This window comes from Balaenoptera physalus, assembly GCF_965194825.1.
Source record: "Balaenoptera physalus genome assembly, chromosome: 4".
Classification (NCBI taxonomy): Eukaryota; Metazoa; Chordata; class Mammalia; order Artiodactyla; family Balaenopteridae; genus Balaenoptera; species Balaenoptera physalus.
In genome coordinates, this window is record NC_138891.1 from 118,466,526 (window position 1) to 118,485,909 (window position 19,384).

A 19,384-nucleotide genomic window follows, 5' to 3' on the forward strand; every position below is an offset into this window, starting at 1 on the left:
AGAAGAACAAGGTAGGAAGGCTTTTTACTTGAAATCAATACAAATTATTTTAACCTTTATGCTTTATAATAGTATTAGCATAAGAATAGGTAAATTCGAACAATAAAGCAGAATAGAAAATATAGGAACACAGCCACAAATAAATGGACACACAGTACATGCCAGAGATGGCAGGCAAATTGGTTGCTAACTCTACCCTTGTCTCCAAGATTCAGGTAACATGGGACTTGATTTTTTAACTGTGATTTGATTCTACAGTCTCTCTACAAGCATGCTTCATCAGATTGGATTCAGCATATTTTTATTATGAAAACTTCTCATATTTTTTCTAACTGCAGATCCACTAAGTCTTATAGGTATTTACGTGACATGTTTTTGGATTCTGTATATCCCACATATCTTTGTCTTGCTCTAAGTCGCACATCAGCAAACCTTGCACACAGACCAAATCCAGCTCACTACCTGCTTTTTTTAAATAAAGTTTTATTGGAACACAAGCCATTTGTTTAGGTATTGCACATCAGCACTTTCACACTACAGCCGCAGAGATGAGTAACTACAACAGAGACTGCATGGCCTGCAAAGCCTGAAACATTTATTGTCTAACCCTTTAAAGAAAAAGTTTACCTACTTAACAACTTCTAAGGTGATTCTAATGACAATAGAGTGGCAATTTGAATACTTCCCCCAGAAAAGTTAACTTTATGCTTGCAAGACAATTTAACCTTTATTTGTTATTAAGGTCTACTAATAGTGTGGAAATTATGCCTTTTAAAATTAAAAATTAAAATGATTCGTATTCAAGTAGAATGTAGCTGGTCAATAACTGGCCTGTATGTTTCTTATTTTCATTTACTTATAATAATATGTATATAAAAGCTTTCACACTTCTATCATCGCTATCTCCCTTAGGTTAGTCCTATATTGAATTTTAGTTATGATTTTCCTTGAATCAATTTTTATTAAGTAAGTTAAGAAATCTTGATTTTTTTTTTTTAATCATTTTCTAGAGTTATAAGTTGTGAGTTCTGAATCATTTAGTCACATTACATGCCCAATAATTGTGAGTTGTTTTGGAGGAAGGGGCTGTTGAAATGTGAAATACATCTATCTTTTTCACCATAGCTCAGCTGAAAAGAGTATTCAGCAACCACATTTAAAATTTAACACAAATTTGGGAAAATTAAAAGGTTAAATAAATTTATTATGATGTAACATTTTGCTTTTTCTTTCAGTTCCTTAAAACTGTGCTTCAAATAACAGTCTTCAAGCTTTGCTTCCTGTTAGAGGAGTTAGCTTCATTTACCTTCTACCTTCAATGTGATGTAGATCTATAATAATATTTTTTTAATTTAAGTCTATTTGCTTTACATTATATTAGTTTCAGGTGTACAGCATAGGTTCAGTTTACAGATTATACTCCATTAAAAGTTATTACAAGATAATAGCTATAATCCCCTGTGCTATACAATATATCCTTGCTGCTTATCTATTTTATACATAGTAGTTTGTATTTTGTAATCCTGTACCCCTATCGCACTCCTCCTTTCCCTCTCCCCATGGGTAACAGTATGGAGGTTCCTCAAAAAAATGAAAATAGAACCATCAATATAATCCAGCAATTCACTCCTCGGTATGTATCTGGAAAAAATGAAAACACTAATTTGAAAAGATACATGCACCCCAAATATTCTATAATGATATCTTAATAATAAAATTTTACACTGAAGAATTTTTGAGAGAGAGAGATGACGTACCTGACTGATTATCTTGCCTTTGTATTTCTGTTTTCTTCTAGTGAGATCATTGTTGTTTAATTTCTCATCAATGTCTAATAATTTTTACATTTATTATTATACCGATAAATAGTTTTGTATATAAGACAGTAAAGTCTTGATTTAGGTCTAGTTTATCTTTGATTATGAACTCTTTGCTTCTATTAATTCAAACGGTTATCAAAACAATGCATTTATAAGCAGTTTTCATTGTAGTTTTAATATCTGTATACTTTTACTCTTTTCTTTCACCTACAGGAATGGCATCAGGATTATAGAAAATTCAGGGAAACAACCATGTATCTCATAATTGGGCTAGAAAATTTTCAAAGAGAAAGGTAAGGCAAAATGGACACACATGAAAAGAAGAGCTTAATTTTTGTATTCTATTCAGATGTGACCTCATCTATAGAAAAGGTTTTGTTCGCAGTGTATATTTTCAATAAATGTTTTATTTTAGAACAGTCTTAGATTTACAGAGAAATTGCAAAATTAATACAAAGAGTTCCCATATACCCCACATACAATATATTTTCCATTTTAAGCTAAATCTGTAAAGCTGGCATTATTGTCATTGTTTTTATCAGCTCTCAAACACTACAATTGAAACTTAGAATGGAATAGGATTAGATTGAAGCCTAGAAGTTTGCTGGGGACCGAAGAAGCTGGTAGCCCAGCAAATGGAATTCTTTGTATTCTCCAACATCCACCTTCCAGTCACTAGCCTTTTTCCTGTTCTTTCTGAGTTTAATCTTGACTTCAAATTAGAGATAGCGTTTCTAATCTGTCTCTTTCTCTGAACTTCCAGGTGCTATAAAAAATATAGCTGTAGAAAACTAATCAGTTGTCTTCTAAATACTGCGACTGTAAATATTTTAGATTACTTCTCATACAAATTACAGATGGTTTTAAAGGAATTTCTACTTTTTAAATTGCAATCACTGTTATTGAGAAGAAAAGGATACATATTGATTTACTGACCATTATAGATTATTCACTAATGTGTATTTACTTATTATCCATGTATTTCTCAATTCATATCCTTTAACATTAATTTACTTGACTAAGGATTTTTTTATGTGCTATATTTAATATACACTGTAATACTGCCGCCAAGTAAAAGGGATATTGATTTCTTTCTTTTTTTTTCCTTTTCTTTTTTATTGTGTAAAGTATAAGAAACCTCCACTTGAGGTAATAATGTTGTTTTTTTTAAATGCCAACATGGAACATTACTTCTAGAGCTATGCTGTCCAACATGGTGGCCACCAGCCACATGCAAAAATTTAAATTTAAATTAATTAAAATTTTTAAAGTTAAGAATTCAGTTTCTCAATCATACTAGCCACATTTTGAATGTTCAGTAGTTATGCGTGACTAGTGGCTACTGTTCTGGCCAGCACAGATACACCACTTCCCATTATTGCAGGAAGTTCTGTTGGACAGTGCTGCTCTGTTCGTTGGACAGTACACAATGCCATCATTCTTACACTTATCAAAATCTTAAAAGTTATCACACAAAAGTAAGAAGTAATGTTAATATTGGATACAAATTATTAAAGTCCTAGTGATTGTGTACTTTTAAGTTAATTCACTTTGGTCACTGAAATAGAAAACTATTTTGATCAGCTCTATTTTATTAATATTTTGGTCAAAGTTTTATTTAATAGGGATATGCTAATTAGCTTTAGGATTTTGGAGATTAAGTTTTCTGAGAAAAATATTAATATGGTCTTACAATTGAATAGAATATCTAAAAGGTATTTCCATTTTATAGGTAAAGAAACTGGGCTTCACAGTGCTGCAATAACTTTGTCAAGGTCACACGACTAACTAGGGAGAGAAAAATTGAAATAGAGACCTCTGTATTCTTGTATAATTTAATGAAATCAGAAAAGGACAAAATGTATTCATTATCTCAATACGAATTAACAAGATGAACCTGTCATTTTCTTGCTCTCTGCATAGCTTCTACATTAGCTTTTCTGAGTTAACATTTGTTAAAGGACTTTAAGTATAACTTGGAATTATGTTTAAATTTCATAATTTGCTTATTCTTAAATATATTCTTGTTGGTAAAGTGAATATTCTTAGCATAGCAAATGCAAAAGATCAGCTAGAAAATTAGTAATGGTGACAAATAATATTTATGGAATATTGAAAAAAGAAATGTTAATTTTACCACTTTAAATATAGCGGTTACCATAACTAGCAGTGTATAAAACATTGCCAAAAGGTTCGTTCAAACTTGTTTTTAATGAAAACTTAGCACTTGAAAACCATAAATTGAAGTATTTATTGATGGGTCATTATTACTTCTGTGAGTAGTGAAATGAAATCATGTTTTTAGGAACCGTAATTTTACAGCAGTAAAAATGGAAGATAAAGAGAATCTATCAGGCTACATAGTCTTATTTTATCTTAAATAAGAATTTGGTAACTGGACTGCTGAATTTTATTCTGATTACTTGAAATGTAAGCACTTTAAAGGTTGATAAAATGTAGAACGTTTTGTGTACTTCACTAGAAAATTGGAACATGTTCATGGTTTCAGAGCTATTCTCAGAGCGATGACTCAGGTCTAGAAAGCCAGATATGGATGTCATTCAGGGGAGACCTTTCAACAGGAAGCTTAATAGCTGTAAAAGGAAAGGTAGATGTGCCAGCAAACTAATTCAACTTAGTGGCGTAAAACAACATTTAATATTATTATCACTCTTTAAACAAAAAAAGCTTTAGCTGAGACTATACCCATATTATTTCTAAATAAGATTTCATACCCTAAGTTTTCTCAAAAACAAATTCCTGGGAAAAGCTGTTTTCAAAACATACTTAAAAGAACTTATTTTTTATGAAGTAGTTTCAGGTGTGTAATTTGATTTGTCATGAATGTGTACATTAATTTCCACATAATTCTACATTTAACATTTGGAATATAGGCTTGTTTCTGAGCACCTGAAATTAATAAACAGTAACACTGATTGGCAGTAAACATTGTTTCTGTACAGTATTTCACTTTTTAGGATGTTGCATTTTTCTGAATTTGTGAGAAGATACATTACGATTGGAAAATCTGACACATAGGAAATATCTTAAAATATCTTTCATATTTCAGTTATACAAATATATAGCTGTATATATTTTTTCCTACAGCATGTTAGGAGAAGAATAATCATTTTAGAGACAAATATAATACTCAAACATTTTTCCCATATTCCCTTTTTAAAACCTAGTTTGAACTTCTTAAGGTCTAGACTTATATCAATAACATACTAATATTAACTATAAAACAGAGGCTTAACCCTGCCTGCCTTTTATGTTAGTGTTTTCTTTTGTCTGTTTGTATCCCACTAGATTTCCCAGATTTAGAAGCATTTTTTCCCTTCTACTTCACCCGTCTCCTTTGGATATTCTCCCCTCTGTTACATTTTTCTCAATGAGTAGAACTGTGCCCTCACATAGAAAAAAACCTGACTAAAAAAGAGTCACTGAATGAATTGAGTGCTGTTCGTGATAAAGGAACAAAGTAACCTGATCCTTCCCTCAAACAAAACTGGCATTATGTTGTTTAAAAAGTAGATCACTGACTTTCACATCAGTGTTAATTTTGAGTCTAAATGGAAATAAATACCAAGGAAGACAGAAGGAACTCTGAATTCATCAATTATGGCCTTTTTCTCTCAGTTTTTTCTTAATTCCTAGCTCTGTTTTTTGTTTGTTTTATTTTTAAGACAACTGTCTGCTGGTTTCAGATGCGGCTGTTGCTCGGAAGATGCCTTCAGGCATACAGTGTATCATCAGATGATAGTTTTTATTTTAATGTTGTTCTGGATAATCAAAATTTAAATGTATACTTAAAATGCTTTATAATTGTAATTGACCTTTTTTTTACAAAGATAAAATACTAATGCTATACTTTTTTTTTTTTTAAGTTATATAGATTCCTTGCTGTTCCTTATCTGTGCTTATCAGAATAACAAAGAACTCTTGTCCAAAGGCCCATACAGAGGACATGATGAAGAATTGATATCACATTATAGAAGAGAATGTTTACTAGTAAGTTGAATGCACATAGTATGTGTTTACTTTATCATTTTGTCTTCCATTGGGGCAATTTTCCAGACTCATATATAAGTGATTGACTATTAATTCTGATGGGGTGTCATGATGATGTCTATAATCTGGGTCTGTTCCCTTGAGGTGGGAAAATACACTCAATTCTTTATCCCTTCTTCTTTAAGGATCTTAAGTTTTACAGATGATGAACCAGAAATGTTCTTAAAATGAGATCAGAATAATTACATTTTTATATTTAGATTTCTTCTCATTCTGCCATTCCCTCTTTTGATGACAGAAGAGGGGCTAAATGATGTTATGAATTATCATCATTATTATTCCAGAAAAAGAATAGATTTTTCTGAGTTTTTATAAATAGTGTATATAGTGTACATGATGTTAAAGGATTCATTGTAGTATAATATCCTTTATTTTCACCTAGTCAATGGAATTTTTTTCCTCAAATATTTTTACTATGCATGTGCTGAAATATTATTGTTGTTGTAAACTTTAAGAAATCTTTTTAGCAAGTTTTTTTTTTTTCCCCCACCAGTTTACTCTCTAGATATCTGGAGTACTTTGTTAATGTTTCTTGAGTCAGCTAACCTTTATGTATAAAATTACAAATTCCATCTTTATACTTTTTTCTGATTAGATTTCATTTAGCTATTAACGTGACTATAGATTGTGAACTTCTAATTTGCAATTTTTTTCTATAAAATATATAAAGGTATTCAAATGTGTACTTTAAAAAACTTTAAGTAGGTGTACTGGTGAAATGTTTTCTTTCAGTAGAACTACATAGTATATGTTAATTGTAGTCTGTGGTATGTTTTCAGAATTTTTGAATGGGAATATTAGAAGCTTGTGATCTTGTTATTTTTCTCTTAGCTGATTTTGCTGCATTTGAGTGTATTTTAAGACTTGAATTATTGATGGTTTGTATCCATTAAGGATGGTATTCTTAATTTGGTCAGTTTCAAAAGGTTTTTAATCAACCCCTGAGAAGGAGGACCTGAATTATATATATTTCAGTTTTAAAAAGTACAAAGTTTTATATAATTATATAAAATTTTGCATTGAATGAGTTAAAGCAATTTTTAATGTAAAAATGTTACAGTGTTAGGATATTGAAATATTTTGGTAAAACTGTTTTAAACATAAATACAACCAAAACTTGATGGTTATTCTAAGACATTTATAAAATGGTAGAATGTGTTTCTTTTATCATTATAGGTTAGTAAACCAGCCACACTTTGCTGTTTCACATAGGGATTTAAAGAAAACCTCAGGAGGATTATTTTAGTGTTCCTTTAAGGTTTTTTTTTTTTTTTTACATTGAGTATTTACTGAATGTCAGATTCTGAGGGATGCAAAGATAAGTAAGACCTATTATTTATCCTAAGAGAATTCAATCTGGTGAGAGATGTACACAGATAATTTTTATATTTCAGAATAAGTATTATTATGAGAAATATGCAAAATAATATGCCTGGAATTGTTGGGGAGAAGCTTAAGAGATAAGATAAACACTGATCTGGATCTTGATGGATAAATAAGAGTTTAATGCCTTGTAGAGAAGAGAGAAAAACATTCCAGACAAAGGAATATCATATGAAAAGGCACGGAAAGTATACAACAGAAAGTGAAGATAAATCCATTGTGGCTAAGTTATGAGGAACAGGGTTAGGTGGAAGTGATGAAGCCAACAGGATTTGTTGATGTCAGACTGTGAAGAAGCTTATGCACCATTCTAATGCATTGGTACCATTGTAAAGTTGGTGTAAGTTTGGCATGATCAGATTTGTTTTTGGAAAATAATTCTGGCAGTAGTATACTAGAAGATGAACTGGAAAGGAGTAAAGATTGAAATGAAGAACGCCAGAGGAGATAGACAGGGAAGAGAGGGCGAGAGCATCAACTAAGGCAGAAGTACAATGAATATGAAAGAGAGGGTATATAAGATGGTAAAGGAAATGAAATCAAGGACTTGGTAACTATTAGATGAGTGGGAAGAAGGAAATAGAAGCATTAAGGCTGCCTGACTTACTAGTTCTGTCTTTGGCTTTTGGGACTCTTAAGAGAATGAATAAGGTTGGCTTTGGACATACTGTGTTTGAGTTGTTTCTAGGATATGTTTTGATTTAGTGAACTTAACATCGAATTTCAGAATAATTATATGTGTTTGAATGCAAATTATAAAAATTACACTAGATACTTAAAGGCTTACCTCATTTAATCCTCTTAACCACTGTGTAAGGAAGGTAATAGTATCTCATTTTTCATATAAAGATGCTGAAGCTAGGAAAGTACTTGTTTGCTGAAGGTTAAATAATTTGCTTAGTGGCTGAATTGGACTTTCAGCATAAGCCTCTTTACAAAGTCAAGATAAATTGCACAAGAATGACATAATATAACCATAAGAAACAATAAAATTTTTGTATTTGAAATTCAGCTTAAAACTATTTAAAAATCATATTTATCATTCTGTAAACATAAAACTTCAGACATAAATGTCTTATTATACCTGTATCTTTTTATCTGTCTCCTATGTCTGTTTCTTATCTCATGGATTTCTCTCTTCTACTCAATTAGATGTCAGCACACTTGACCTGTGCTCCAGCCTACCACTTGTTTTTATAAATAAAGTTTTATTGAAACATAGGCATGCCCATTCATTTACATATGGCTGCCTTTGTGCAGCAGTGGCAGAGGTCAGTCATTGCAATGAAAACGATATAGCCCTCAAAGCCTAAGATATTTCCTATCTTGTCCTTTACAGAAAAAGTTTACTGATCCCTGTATTGTAAGGGATTATAAGCTCCATGAGAGTTTTCTGTATTAATCGCTTGGGTACCCCTGCATCTAGAACAGTTTCTGGCACATGGCATGTACTGAGTAAGAATTTTTTGAAGGAATAAATGAACTAATGGATTACCTTTATATTTTTGTATCAAGAAATATAACAGTCCCTGTTCAGTTGACATTTACGGAAAAGATGATGAGTCTTTCAAAAATTTCTTTGTTTTTAAAATTACTTTGAGTGCTTGTCAAATTTTAGAATTGGGGGAAATTTACCTCTGGAGAACAAATTTAAAAATGGTCCCTATAGTGATGATCAAAGTAAAATAAACTGAACATAAGTTTTAAAAACATGGCAACATGATTTCTCCCACTTCTTTTTTGCTTTTGTTTCTCTTGTTGTATGCATAGCCTTTTCTAAGAGACTTTTCTTGCTCAATAGGTTGAGGTTGCTTTTTGTGACTTCCATTTGTTCTAATACTGTCTGGGAACATGCTTGTTATGTTGCCTTCAGTATTAACACTTACATTTTTATTTAATTAAAAAAGGAAACAAACCTGTTGTTCTTTTTTTCATTGCGTTAAGAAATTAAATGAGCAGGCTGCAGAACTGTTTGAATCTGGAGAGGATCGAGAAGTAAACAATGGTCTGATTATCATGAATGAGTTTATTGTCCCATTTTTGCCCTTGTTATTGGTGGATGAAATGGAAGAGAAAGATATACTTGCTGTGGAAGATATGAGAAATCGATGGTGTTCCTACCTTGGACAAGAAATGGAATGTAAGTTTAAACAATGCAGGTGGACACCTGGGGTGTTGGGATTAAAAGCAGTTAGAATTAGATGTTAGTTATTATCATTTTTTATATTCTGTAACATGTTTATATTCACATCAGTTTTTTTTCTTATTTACAAACTAAGCTGTGCGCACTACTGTTGCCATTTATGTTTTACTTCTTCCCCCAAAATGGTAATGATTTTACATGTTTTGAAATGAAACATCAACTGACCACTCCAAATTAATAAATCTTGTTGAAGATAATTTCTCTCCCTGTCTATCTTTAGTTACATCTAATTGTTTATATTTGCAGCAAACCTCCAAGAGAAGCTGACAGATTTTCTGCCAAAACTGCTTGATTGTTCTACGGAGATTAAAGGTTTCCACGAGCCACCGAAGTTACCTCCGTACTCCACGCATGAACTCTGTGAGCGATTTGCCCGAATCATGTTGTCCCTCAGTCGGACTCCTGCTGATGGAAGATAAACTGCACATACTTTCCCTAAACACACTGTATAAACTTTTTTTTAGTTCTTAACCCTTGCCTTCCTGTTACAGGGTTTGCTTGTTGCTGCTATAGTTTTTAACTTTTTATTTTAATCACCGCAGAAGACAAAAGGACTCTACAGACTTTAGCCAGACTGCAAACAAAGCTGAGAATCGCATGGCGCTCACTTTGTTTTAACCAGAACTGATGTATAATTACAAATCCAATTGATTTTATTATGGCAAAACCATGCCTTTGCCACTTGTCTGTTACAGTATTACTTTGCTTTTATCTTTTCTTTATCTGCAGCTTTCCATTCAGTCTGGATCCTCCATGACTACAGCCATTTAAGTGTTCAGCACTGTGTACAATACATAATATTTGGTAGCTTGTAAGTGAAATTAAAGAATAAAGTTTTATTTATGGCTACCTATGTGTTTGTAAGCAGGTATATTATATATTAGTGTATTTTTTTAGTTATATAAATGAATTTTGTCTGGGGATTGTTTAAGATTGGGTGATAAATAGATTAATACACACTTTTAATTTTGCTCTAATGTTAGCACATTAGAAATTTACTGAGTACTTGACACTTAAATATATCTATATTTTTGACTAAGTTGTTAAACTTAGTATGGCACCTAAACCTGTTTTGAATTCAAATCAGGTTTTCACTGAAGTGAGCGGCTGATATTTAAGTCAACCACACTGAAACTTTTAACCTTTTCTTAGATTAACCTTTTATTTTTTTATGTATTTACATATAATATAGCAAGGTGATTATTTCAAGAGATACCAGAAAAAAAGTACTTGAATAAGGGCTATTTAATAGTGAAACTTATAAGAAATATGTATATGTATATATACATACATACACACATGTATACACACACATATTCTTCATAATGGAGGACAGTGTTTGCATTATATAGTCATTCTATTTTTGTAAATTGTATACTACTTTATTTGAAAATGTTCTCTACTAATCAGTGCTGTGAAATGAAGTTGATATTGTTGAACTAGAAGTTATGAGTACCTTACCTGCATTTATTTACCTCCTTTTCAAAAAGGAAAAAGCTGTAGAACATTTTGTAGATGGAACTGCTGTTTAAGATTAATGAAGTAATATTGTGAATGAAATTCAATGCTTTAAAGGTAATCATTGTTACCAACAACCTATTTTTGAATTTATAAAAATTCTTTATAAGTGATACTTTGTTAGCGTAGTAAAATATATCATTATACCATGTGTATGTTTCTTATAGCGTCGCCAAAGCTAGTGCTCTTTATAAGTGCCTCTCATAAAAGATGCTGGATGGAAGAGGAACAAGAAAATATTAAACTGTTATATAATACTCCTTATAAAAGTATCAATATACTGCTAAGGTATTAATGACAAAGAATTGGTACTACTTCTGTTGTAAAGTTAGATTTTGCATATTATAGCCATCAGAATGTGTTTTGGTTTAGATTTCAAATTCTCTACTGAGCAGAACTAGTGCTCTGCATCGGTTTTCAAGTCCTGTTGCAAGTTTAGAAACTTCATATGTATCATCAAAGCATTTATAAAGTATCTTCAGTATTTTATGATATTCTGCCGTAACGGTAAAGTTGTTTGTGTTTATGTGTATAATTGACCACTGAGACACAAACTGCTAAACACCATATGGAAATTACTTCTTTTACAAGGCACATCCAGGTAAGTATTATTATCATATTTACTCTGTACTTAAAAGCCAGTTTATTCATTCCTAGTTATGAATCTGAAGTTCTTATTTTAAAAAGTGACCTTTTTCAAGACCTAGGGAAACAGCTTGTTTTTATATCAGCTTTTAATCTACTCTTAAGATTTAGGTTAGTGAAATTTTCTTAACATTATTTACTGGATTAAATATAACTTATGGCTAGTAATTTAAAAATTGAAACCTCATAGAACTGTTGTCCATGGCAGATTTCACTTTGATTTAATGACTTTCATTTTGATTACTGTAGTACTCCCTTCCCACTCCCCCAAAATTACATTTTGAAATAATTTAGGGTAGAATTCAAATAGATAGAAGTTAAGATTTGTAGGAACTTGTTACAAACATCTTGTGTAAGGAGACTGTAGCCATGAGTGAACCTGTGAGATCCCATAATACTTTCCAGATTCGTTAAAATACAATACACTAAATAAGTAGTTCTCAAAATGTGGTCTCCAGCCAAGCAGCTTTTCAGCGTCATCTGGGGACACGTTAGAACTGAAAATTCTTGAGCCCCATATCAGAACTACTGACTAACACTTGTTAAAACTTGAAGAGTCAACAAGTTTCAACAAGTCCTTCAGAAGATTCTGATATCTGCTGAATGTTGAGGACTACAGCACTAATAAATAAAACTATCAGTAGCATTTTATGCACCTTAAATTGATGTTTAATTTCTATTTACTTTTGAACCCTCATTTCTTGGAAACTTTTCATTATTTCCCTCACTGGCAATTTCAAAGAAGTGACTAAAAATTCTTTTGCTTAGTTTTAGATTTATTGAGACTAAGGTGGATTCTCTCCTCCTATATCTAATTCTCCAGAAGTTCAGTGTCTTTGTTTTATGATTCAGAATTGTTGACTTTGGCTTCTGAGTCCTATTGTCCTCCCTCTAAAGTACAATCGCACAGCATACTTGGGAAGAGTAAGTAGGGATACAGTTGTATAATCATTTTTTTAAAATTTACTTTACATTGTTAAGCAGATTAAATATTGTTTGTTGTGCCAATGATAACCTCATCTAAAGCATATGTATTTTTCTGCTAGGACTGCCATAATAAATACCACAAACTGGATGGCTTAAAAAACATAAGTTTATTTTCTCACAGCTCTAGAGGCTGGAAGTCCAAGATCAAGATGTTGGCAGGTTTAGTTTCTCCTGAGGCCTCTCTCTTTGGCTTGCAGAAAGTAGCCTTCTCACTTTGTCCTCACATGACCTTTTCTCTGTGCATGTGTGCATCTCTGATGTCTCTTCCTCTTCTTATAAGGACACCAGTCATACTGGATTAGGGCCCCACCCTTACGACCTCATTTAATCTTAATTATCTCTTTAAAGGTCCTGTCTCCAAATACAGTCACATTTGGGGGTAAGGGCTTCAACAAATGAATTTGGGGGTGGGAGACACAATTCAGTCCACAGTATGTGATGGCCCAGTTTATATACCTCCTTTGCAGACACAAAAGTATTGTTGTTACAAGATCACTGTGCAAATATCTGTAGTTCTATTCTTTCATCTGCTTTTCTTTTACTCTCACTTTATTCTAAAAACTATATCAACGTTATAGCAAACCAAGTTAGAAATTGCTTACAATGCATCCACCTAATCATTTCAGTGTGTTTTCGTTGAACAGATTTTTGCTGAATGAATGAAATAATTCATGTTGACTTGCCCTTGTTCATGTTTATTTTATTAGTTTCACTTAACATTATACCATAGATCTGTTTCTGTTTTGCTGGTATTTTTATTCTTACCTACTTTATATCCCTATTCCCCAGCCAGTACTGGAGGCACTGGTGTTAACCATTGTGGACACATATTTTTCCATGTTTGGATAATGTTATGCGGTGCATACATATAAGCATTGGTGGGGTTTTTTTGCGGGGGGTTGGAGGGTGGAAGGGGAGAGGGTCATTGCTTTTAAAAAATGAAAAAAAAATCTGTTTTACACATGCTTTCCCCTACCCCCTCCTGTACTTTCTAGCCTCCAGTTCCTTCTTTTTCTAATTAGCCATTTGATAGAGGTGACTTACAATAATCAAATAATAAGTACTATAATACTACTAATAAAAGTAAATGAGTCATGATTGAGAGAACTACATACGCAATTGAATGCATACAGACATACACACCAGAATTTCAAATATCCTTACTTACTCCATGCACAGTTCTTCTTTCACACCTTCACTACCATCCTCAACCTCCTATTCAATGCAGCTCCAGTAAAATAGGATGATCTCACCTTTACCAAGAAAGTTGGGGAGCTTGGATATGAACCCCTTCAACTTTTCACCTCCATACTTGTAAATTTACTGTTAATTATTAACCAGGATGTGACAAGGGATAGACATTTTTGATAACCCAATGTTATGAGGAAGATATAAATAAAATCAAATTTAGTATAAAATTATAAACTTAGTTAAAAGTACGTTCGTTATTTGGGAGACCTATTTACTCTACTACAAAATTAGCTCACTGTTTTGCTTTGTATTAGCCCAAAGCCCGTACAATATCAGTTTGTCCTTTAGCAAATGGTTCTTTTTCAATAATCTGGAGCTAGATTAGTATCCTTAACCTTAGGTGTGCATCAAAAGGGTGAGCTTTCTTTATAAAAGGTGTCTAGGTCCTATCTATCATGTGGATTCTTAAAAGCCTTTTAAAGTGAGAACTGTTTTGAGAACATTTGGTAGGTGCATCTCCAACTTTGATTTTTCTAAGGATTACCTCTGGCCCTCCCCTCAGAGACTAATTGAGCCTGACTAAAGTAGGGTGGAGAAATGTGCTTTTTGCATTATTGTATGTCACGTGAAAAGGCAGGGGGTATAAATTTGCTGATGCCCCCCTCAGCCATACTGCATGTGCATTTTCGTCTGCGCTCCAGCTGAAGCTGCACTCAAATGTTCTTCAGTCCTTAACTTACTGGACTTCTTTCTCTCTTCTGAGTGGCTAAGAGTGCAGGCTCTAGAACCAGACTGCCTGTGTCCAGATCTTGGCTCAGCTCCTTACCGCGGTGTTGACCTTGAGTGAACTCTTTTAACTCTTCTGTGCCTACGTTTCTTCATCTATAAAATAGGATCACAGTAAAAACTGCCTTATATGATTTTTTTTTAAAGATTAAATGGGTTTCTATATTAAAAAACTCTTAGAAAATGTCTGCCACAAAGTTAAGTGTTCAGTAATTATCAGCCGTTTTATAATTTGTCACTATTGGCTTCTGCTCATGATTTTCAGAATCTCTGCCTTCCTGAGACAAGCTTCTTTGGACTACTCTCATTCCTACCTGCATTCTTTGTCGTTTTCTTTTCTTTCTACTCCTTAAATATCAGTGTTGTCAAGGTCTGTACTTGGCCCTCTTCTAACTCTTCACCCTTCCTGGATGGTCGTGTCTGCTAGCTTGTCTTCCTGTACTGCCTACATACTTATGATTCACAAGTTTGTGTTCCTAACCAAACCTCCCTTGTGCATTTTAGATCTGTACGTATGTCCAATTGTCTGTTCAACATAGAGACTTGGATGCTTCACAGGCACTTTAAACTCTGCACATCCAAAACTGAATTCACTACTTCTTCCCAAACCTGATTCTCTTACATTCTTTTGGTGAATGATATAATGATTCAGAAATAGGGAATTATTCTCAATTTTGCATTTATTTCCCATTGATTACTAGGTGTTGACATGTCAGATTTTTAATACCTTGCTCATGCATCCCTTCACTCCTACTGTTGATGAGGTTTCTCATCTTTTAATTTGGACAATTGGATTTGGCCTTGAGTGGCCTATCTTTGCCCTTGCCCCTTTAATCCATCTTATATACTGTTGGCAGAATAATCTTTCGAAGAGGTTTTGCATATCTGTCTTCCATTGCTGGACTGAACTCCTTTAGAGGGAAATAGTATCTCCTGGTTTTGTAACCCTAGTACCTGTTAAAATATCTGGCAATTTAATAAAGGTGCAGTCTTGCAGGTTGTCTGGTCCTCCAATCACCTTAGACCTGCATGGTCTAGTATGATAGCCACTAGTCACCTGTGGCTATTTAAACTTAAACCAAATAATATTAGTCATCCTAGCCATATTTCAAATTCTCAATAGCCACATGTGACTGTTGGCTGCCGTATTGGACAATACATTTTAGAACATTTCTATTATTGCAGAAAGTTTCATTGGACAGAGCTACCTCAGACCCTTGCTGATATGGACATCTTTCTCTATTAACACCCCTGGAACATTCAAACACCCTCCAAAGTGCTAACCTGAGCAAATTAGCTGTCAGCATTTACATCTCCTTATCTTGATCCTGCCATTAACCACTTTACTACATCTGCTCTTCAGAGAGCACCTCTATCATCATATATCCAGTCAGGAGAGACCACACAAGGTATTTCAACAGAGGAGATGTGGTAGAGGCATTAGAGAGTAACCCAGAGAGCCTAACTGCAGGATACAGCTACTATTCCTAGGGGTAGGGAAACAAAAGGGGAAAAGTTGGGGTTACCAGAACCTTGGAGCTCCAAAAAAAGGGTCCCCATGGAGTTGGTGCTCAAACCTCTGAGAAGGTTCACCACCTAAGTGCTCTTGCTACTTCTGAGGGATGCAATGAAGATAGCTCTAGAAGTTCTAAAGTTGAAGCTCTAAGTTCCAGTTGAAGACTGGAATCAATTGAAATTATTAGGTCACCGGTAGGATTGGCAAGCAAAGACAAAGAAGTAAATCTTGTTTTCCTCTTTCTACTTTCCAACTTTTCTTTAGTACTTCATATTGACAGAACCTAAATGGAGTGCAGCAAAGAGGTCAGGAAAATGCAATTTGCAGAGTCCCAGCCGCAGCATCACAGAGCAGGGGATAAAAGGGTGGATGGAACTGGAGCTGAGAGACAATAGGTATAGAACCTACACACTAGTTTCTGCTCAAAGATTTCATTTTTATCCAAATACGTTAATCACTAAAACACTAAATATTCAAAAGTGTATCTATAGATTATCTCTGGGACCTCAAGAGTAAATGCACTAGTTCTGATTGAAATCCTGTTGCTCTTTTTTTATCAAATGAAACTTTTAAATGATGCTATTTAATGCTTTATTTTTAAAGTCAGCAGTGGAAGGATGTATATATAATATGAATTCATGCCCATTCACACGTTTTGCTTGTGTGCCATATGCCACAGTATCTGCCAGGTAGTATGTTTATAAAACAAACTTCAGTAATTAGACAAAAGTAATAATCCCACCAAATTCATCTATCTACCCAGAGTTAGACACTTAACATTTTTGCGTTGATTCCCCTGGACATCTTTCTGTGCATGTGCACATATACATGCACACATACAACTATATCTAAATAATTTTCATAAAAATTTAAAAAATATAATAGATGTAGACATATTTCCAAGAAAGTGTGTATATATCTCTCACTGCTCTACAGTATTTGATTATAAGGAAGATGTACGATATTTATTCATGGATATACAATGTAGGCTGCTACTTATGTCTCTGTGTGTGCTACTTTTATCTCGTCTTTCTGCTAAATTTGTAGATGTATAACTTCTGTCTGAGTTACAGAGTATACAGATATAAAATGTTGAGCTAAATTGTCAAACTTCACCAAACTATTCCTGTTTAAACTGCCACCACTAGTGCATGGGAGTGTGTTTCTTCACAGGTTCAACAACATAGAATATTATCAGTCTTTAATATTCAGGGACAACCGAAAATTTATTGTATTTTTTAAATTTTTAATGAGAGTGAATATGTTTCAATATGTTAATGGCCGCTTGTACTTGCTTATGACCTTTGCACTTTTTCTATTGGGTGTTCACGTCTATAAATTTGCAATAGCTCACATTAGGAATCATTAATTCTTTACTACTACACACACTGCAAATTTTTACCTTCTGTCATTTATTTTAAGCTTGCTTATAATATTACTGTTTTATGACTTTATTTTTATGTAATCAAATCTGTTGACCTGCTTTATAATTTTCACCTTTGATATCATGTTTAGAAAGGATTTTCCCTGTTCAAGATTATAAAAATACTCACCCATATTTTCTTCTGATATTTTTATGATTTTGTTTTTTATGACAGTCTTTAGTGCAGTTGGAAATTATATTAAAGGGTGAGGTAAAAATTCACAAGTTTTTGCCAAGATTATCTAGTTGTCTATAAAATACTTCTTCTTTTCCCTTACTGATCTAAAATGTAATCTGCACTAGGTAATAAATTTTTATATTTGAAATTTATGAACACTCTCTTCAGTTCCACTTAATGTTTTTGTCTATTCAGCTACCATTACTAATTTAATGACTGTTGTTTTAACATTGATTTAAAATATTTGTTTTATAACTAATATACATTTTCCTAGTAGCTAATATGTTGTGTTACTACCCAACAGAGATGCACTTAATACTCATTTTTTTCCATAATTTTCTGTACTCTTTTACAGATAAACTTAGAATTATTCAATCTTCTTTCAAATAAAAATCCTACTGGCATTTTGATTGTACTTACATTAGCTTACATAGATTGGCATATAGAGAAATCATGGAGCCTTTACAATGATGAGTCTTCCTATCCAAAAACAATATTGTCTATCCTTTCATTAGATTCATGTCTTTCAGAAGAGTTTAAAAATTTTTTTAATTTTTCTTTAAATATCTTAATGTGTTTTAATGTTTTTGTGGTGTTTATGAATGAGCTTCTTTTTCCCATCTTAAAAAAATGCATTCTAATTGAATATTAGTGGTAGAGAACAGCAGGTCTCCAACTTTTTGGTCTCAGGACCTCTTCACACAAAAATTTTTGAGGACCTAAAAGAGCTTTTGTTTGAGCAGGTTATATCTATTGATATTTTACCATTTTAGAAATTGAGTAAAACAATATAATATTAATTTTAAAATGATAAAAATATCAGCATAACATGTTAACCAAAATAATATATTTTAAGTGAAAATTAGTTAAATTTTCTGCCTTGTTTTTCTTTTGGAGTCTGGTGTGCTTAAATCACAAACCTGAGGCTTGAAAGGAAATTAAGTGCTGATTATAATTGCTGCACCCCTTACAATAATTATGAAAATTATGCTGTTCTCACACTTCCACATGACACATAGAATTAGCTTAAAATTTGGACTAGCAAGCACAATTATTTTAAAGATAGATAGGAATCATTTTTCCAAGTAGTCATGTAATTTCTTAGAAAAATAAAAATTATCTAACAGTTTCAAACTTCAGTGTGCCTTCCACAGTCCTGGAAATTTCGCCGAATAAGACACCTGCTCTTTGCTTGGTTTGCACTTCCCATACCCCATATTTTGAAAATGTCTCCAGGAAGAAAGCTTATCTGGTGTTCTGCACTGCCCTCGAGTATTGCAACCTTGCATGTCCATTTTCCAAACACTGAAAAGAGTTGCTTCATATTTTTTAAATCCAGTTTTATGGTTATTGATATCAGGAAACTTATTCTGATACCAACTGTTCCATGATGGCTAAATCACAGAAGTCTATGAATCTTTTAGAAGATAGTATATGGGGAGTATCTTTAAGATCTTGGAATAACAATGGATTTCTTAACACAGAAAAAGAATTAAACATGAAGGAAATTTTTGATAAATTTAACCACATGAAATTAAGAATTTGGTCCATCAAAAGATTCCCTGAAGAGAGTGAAAAGACAAGGCAATGTAGTGAGAGGATATTTGCAATGTGCAAGATGGCAGTGCAGTAATAAAAATAAAGAGTGGACTTACGGCTCATG

The 19,384-nt window shown here is 32.9% G+C and overlaps 1 protein-coding gene and 1 long non-coding RNA gene across 6 annotated transcripts in view; one reads left to right on the forward strand and one right to left on the reverse strand.

Annotated features, from left to right (window-relative positions):
• The window catches only part of USP25 (ubiquitin specific peptidase 25), a 138,133-nt gene extending 127,807 nt beyond the window's left edge, over window positions 1-10,326 (forward strand). For 4 of the 5 annotated variants that reach the window (XM_082460335.1, XM_082460337.1, XM_082460339.1 and 1 more), the window contains 4 exons: window positions 2,034-2,113; window positions 5,708-5,831; window positions 9,219-9,414; window positions 9,724-10,326. In XM_082460335.1, the coding sequence (XP_082316461.1) occupies window positions 2,034-2,113; window positions 5,708-5,831; window positions 9,219-9,414; window positions 9,724-9,896 (573 nt within the window). In that variant the 3' untranslated portion in view covers window positions 9,897-10,326. The remainder of the gene's footprint in view (window positions 1-2,033; window positions 2,114-5,707; window positions 5,832-9,218; window positions 9,415-9,723) is intronic. The other variant, XM_082460336.1, reaches the window with a different exon arrangement.
• LOC309660204 overlaps window positions 1-19,384 on the reverse strand; it is a 417,957-nt gene that overhangs the window by 125,977 nt on the left and 272,596 nt on the right. The window lies entirely within an intron of this gene.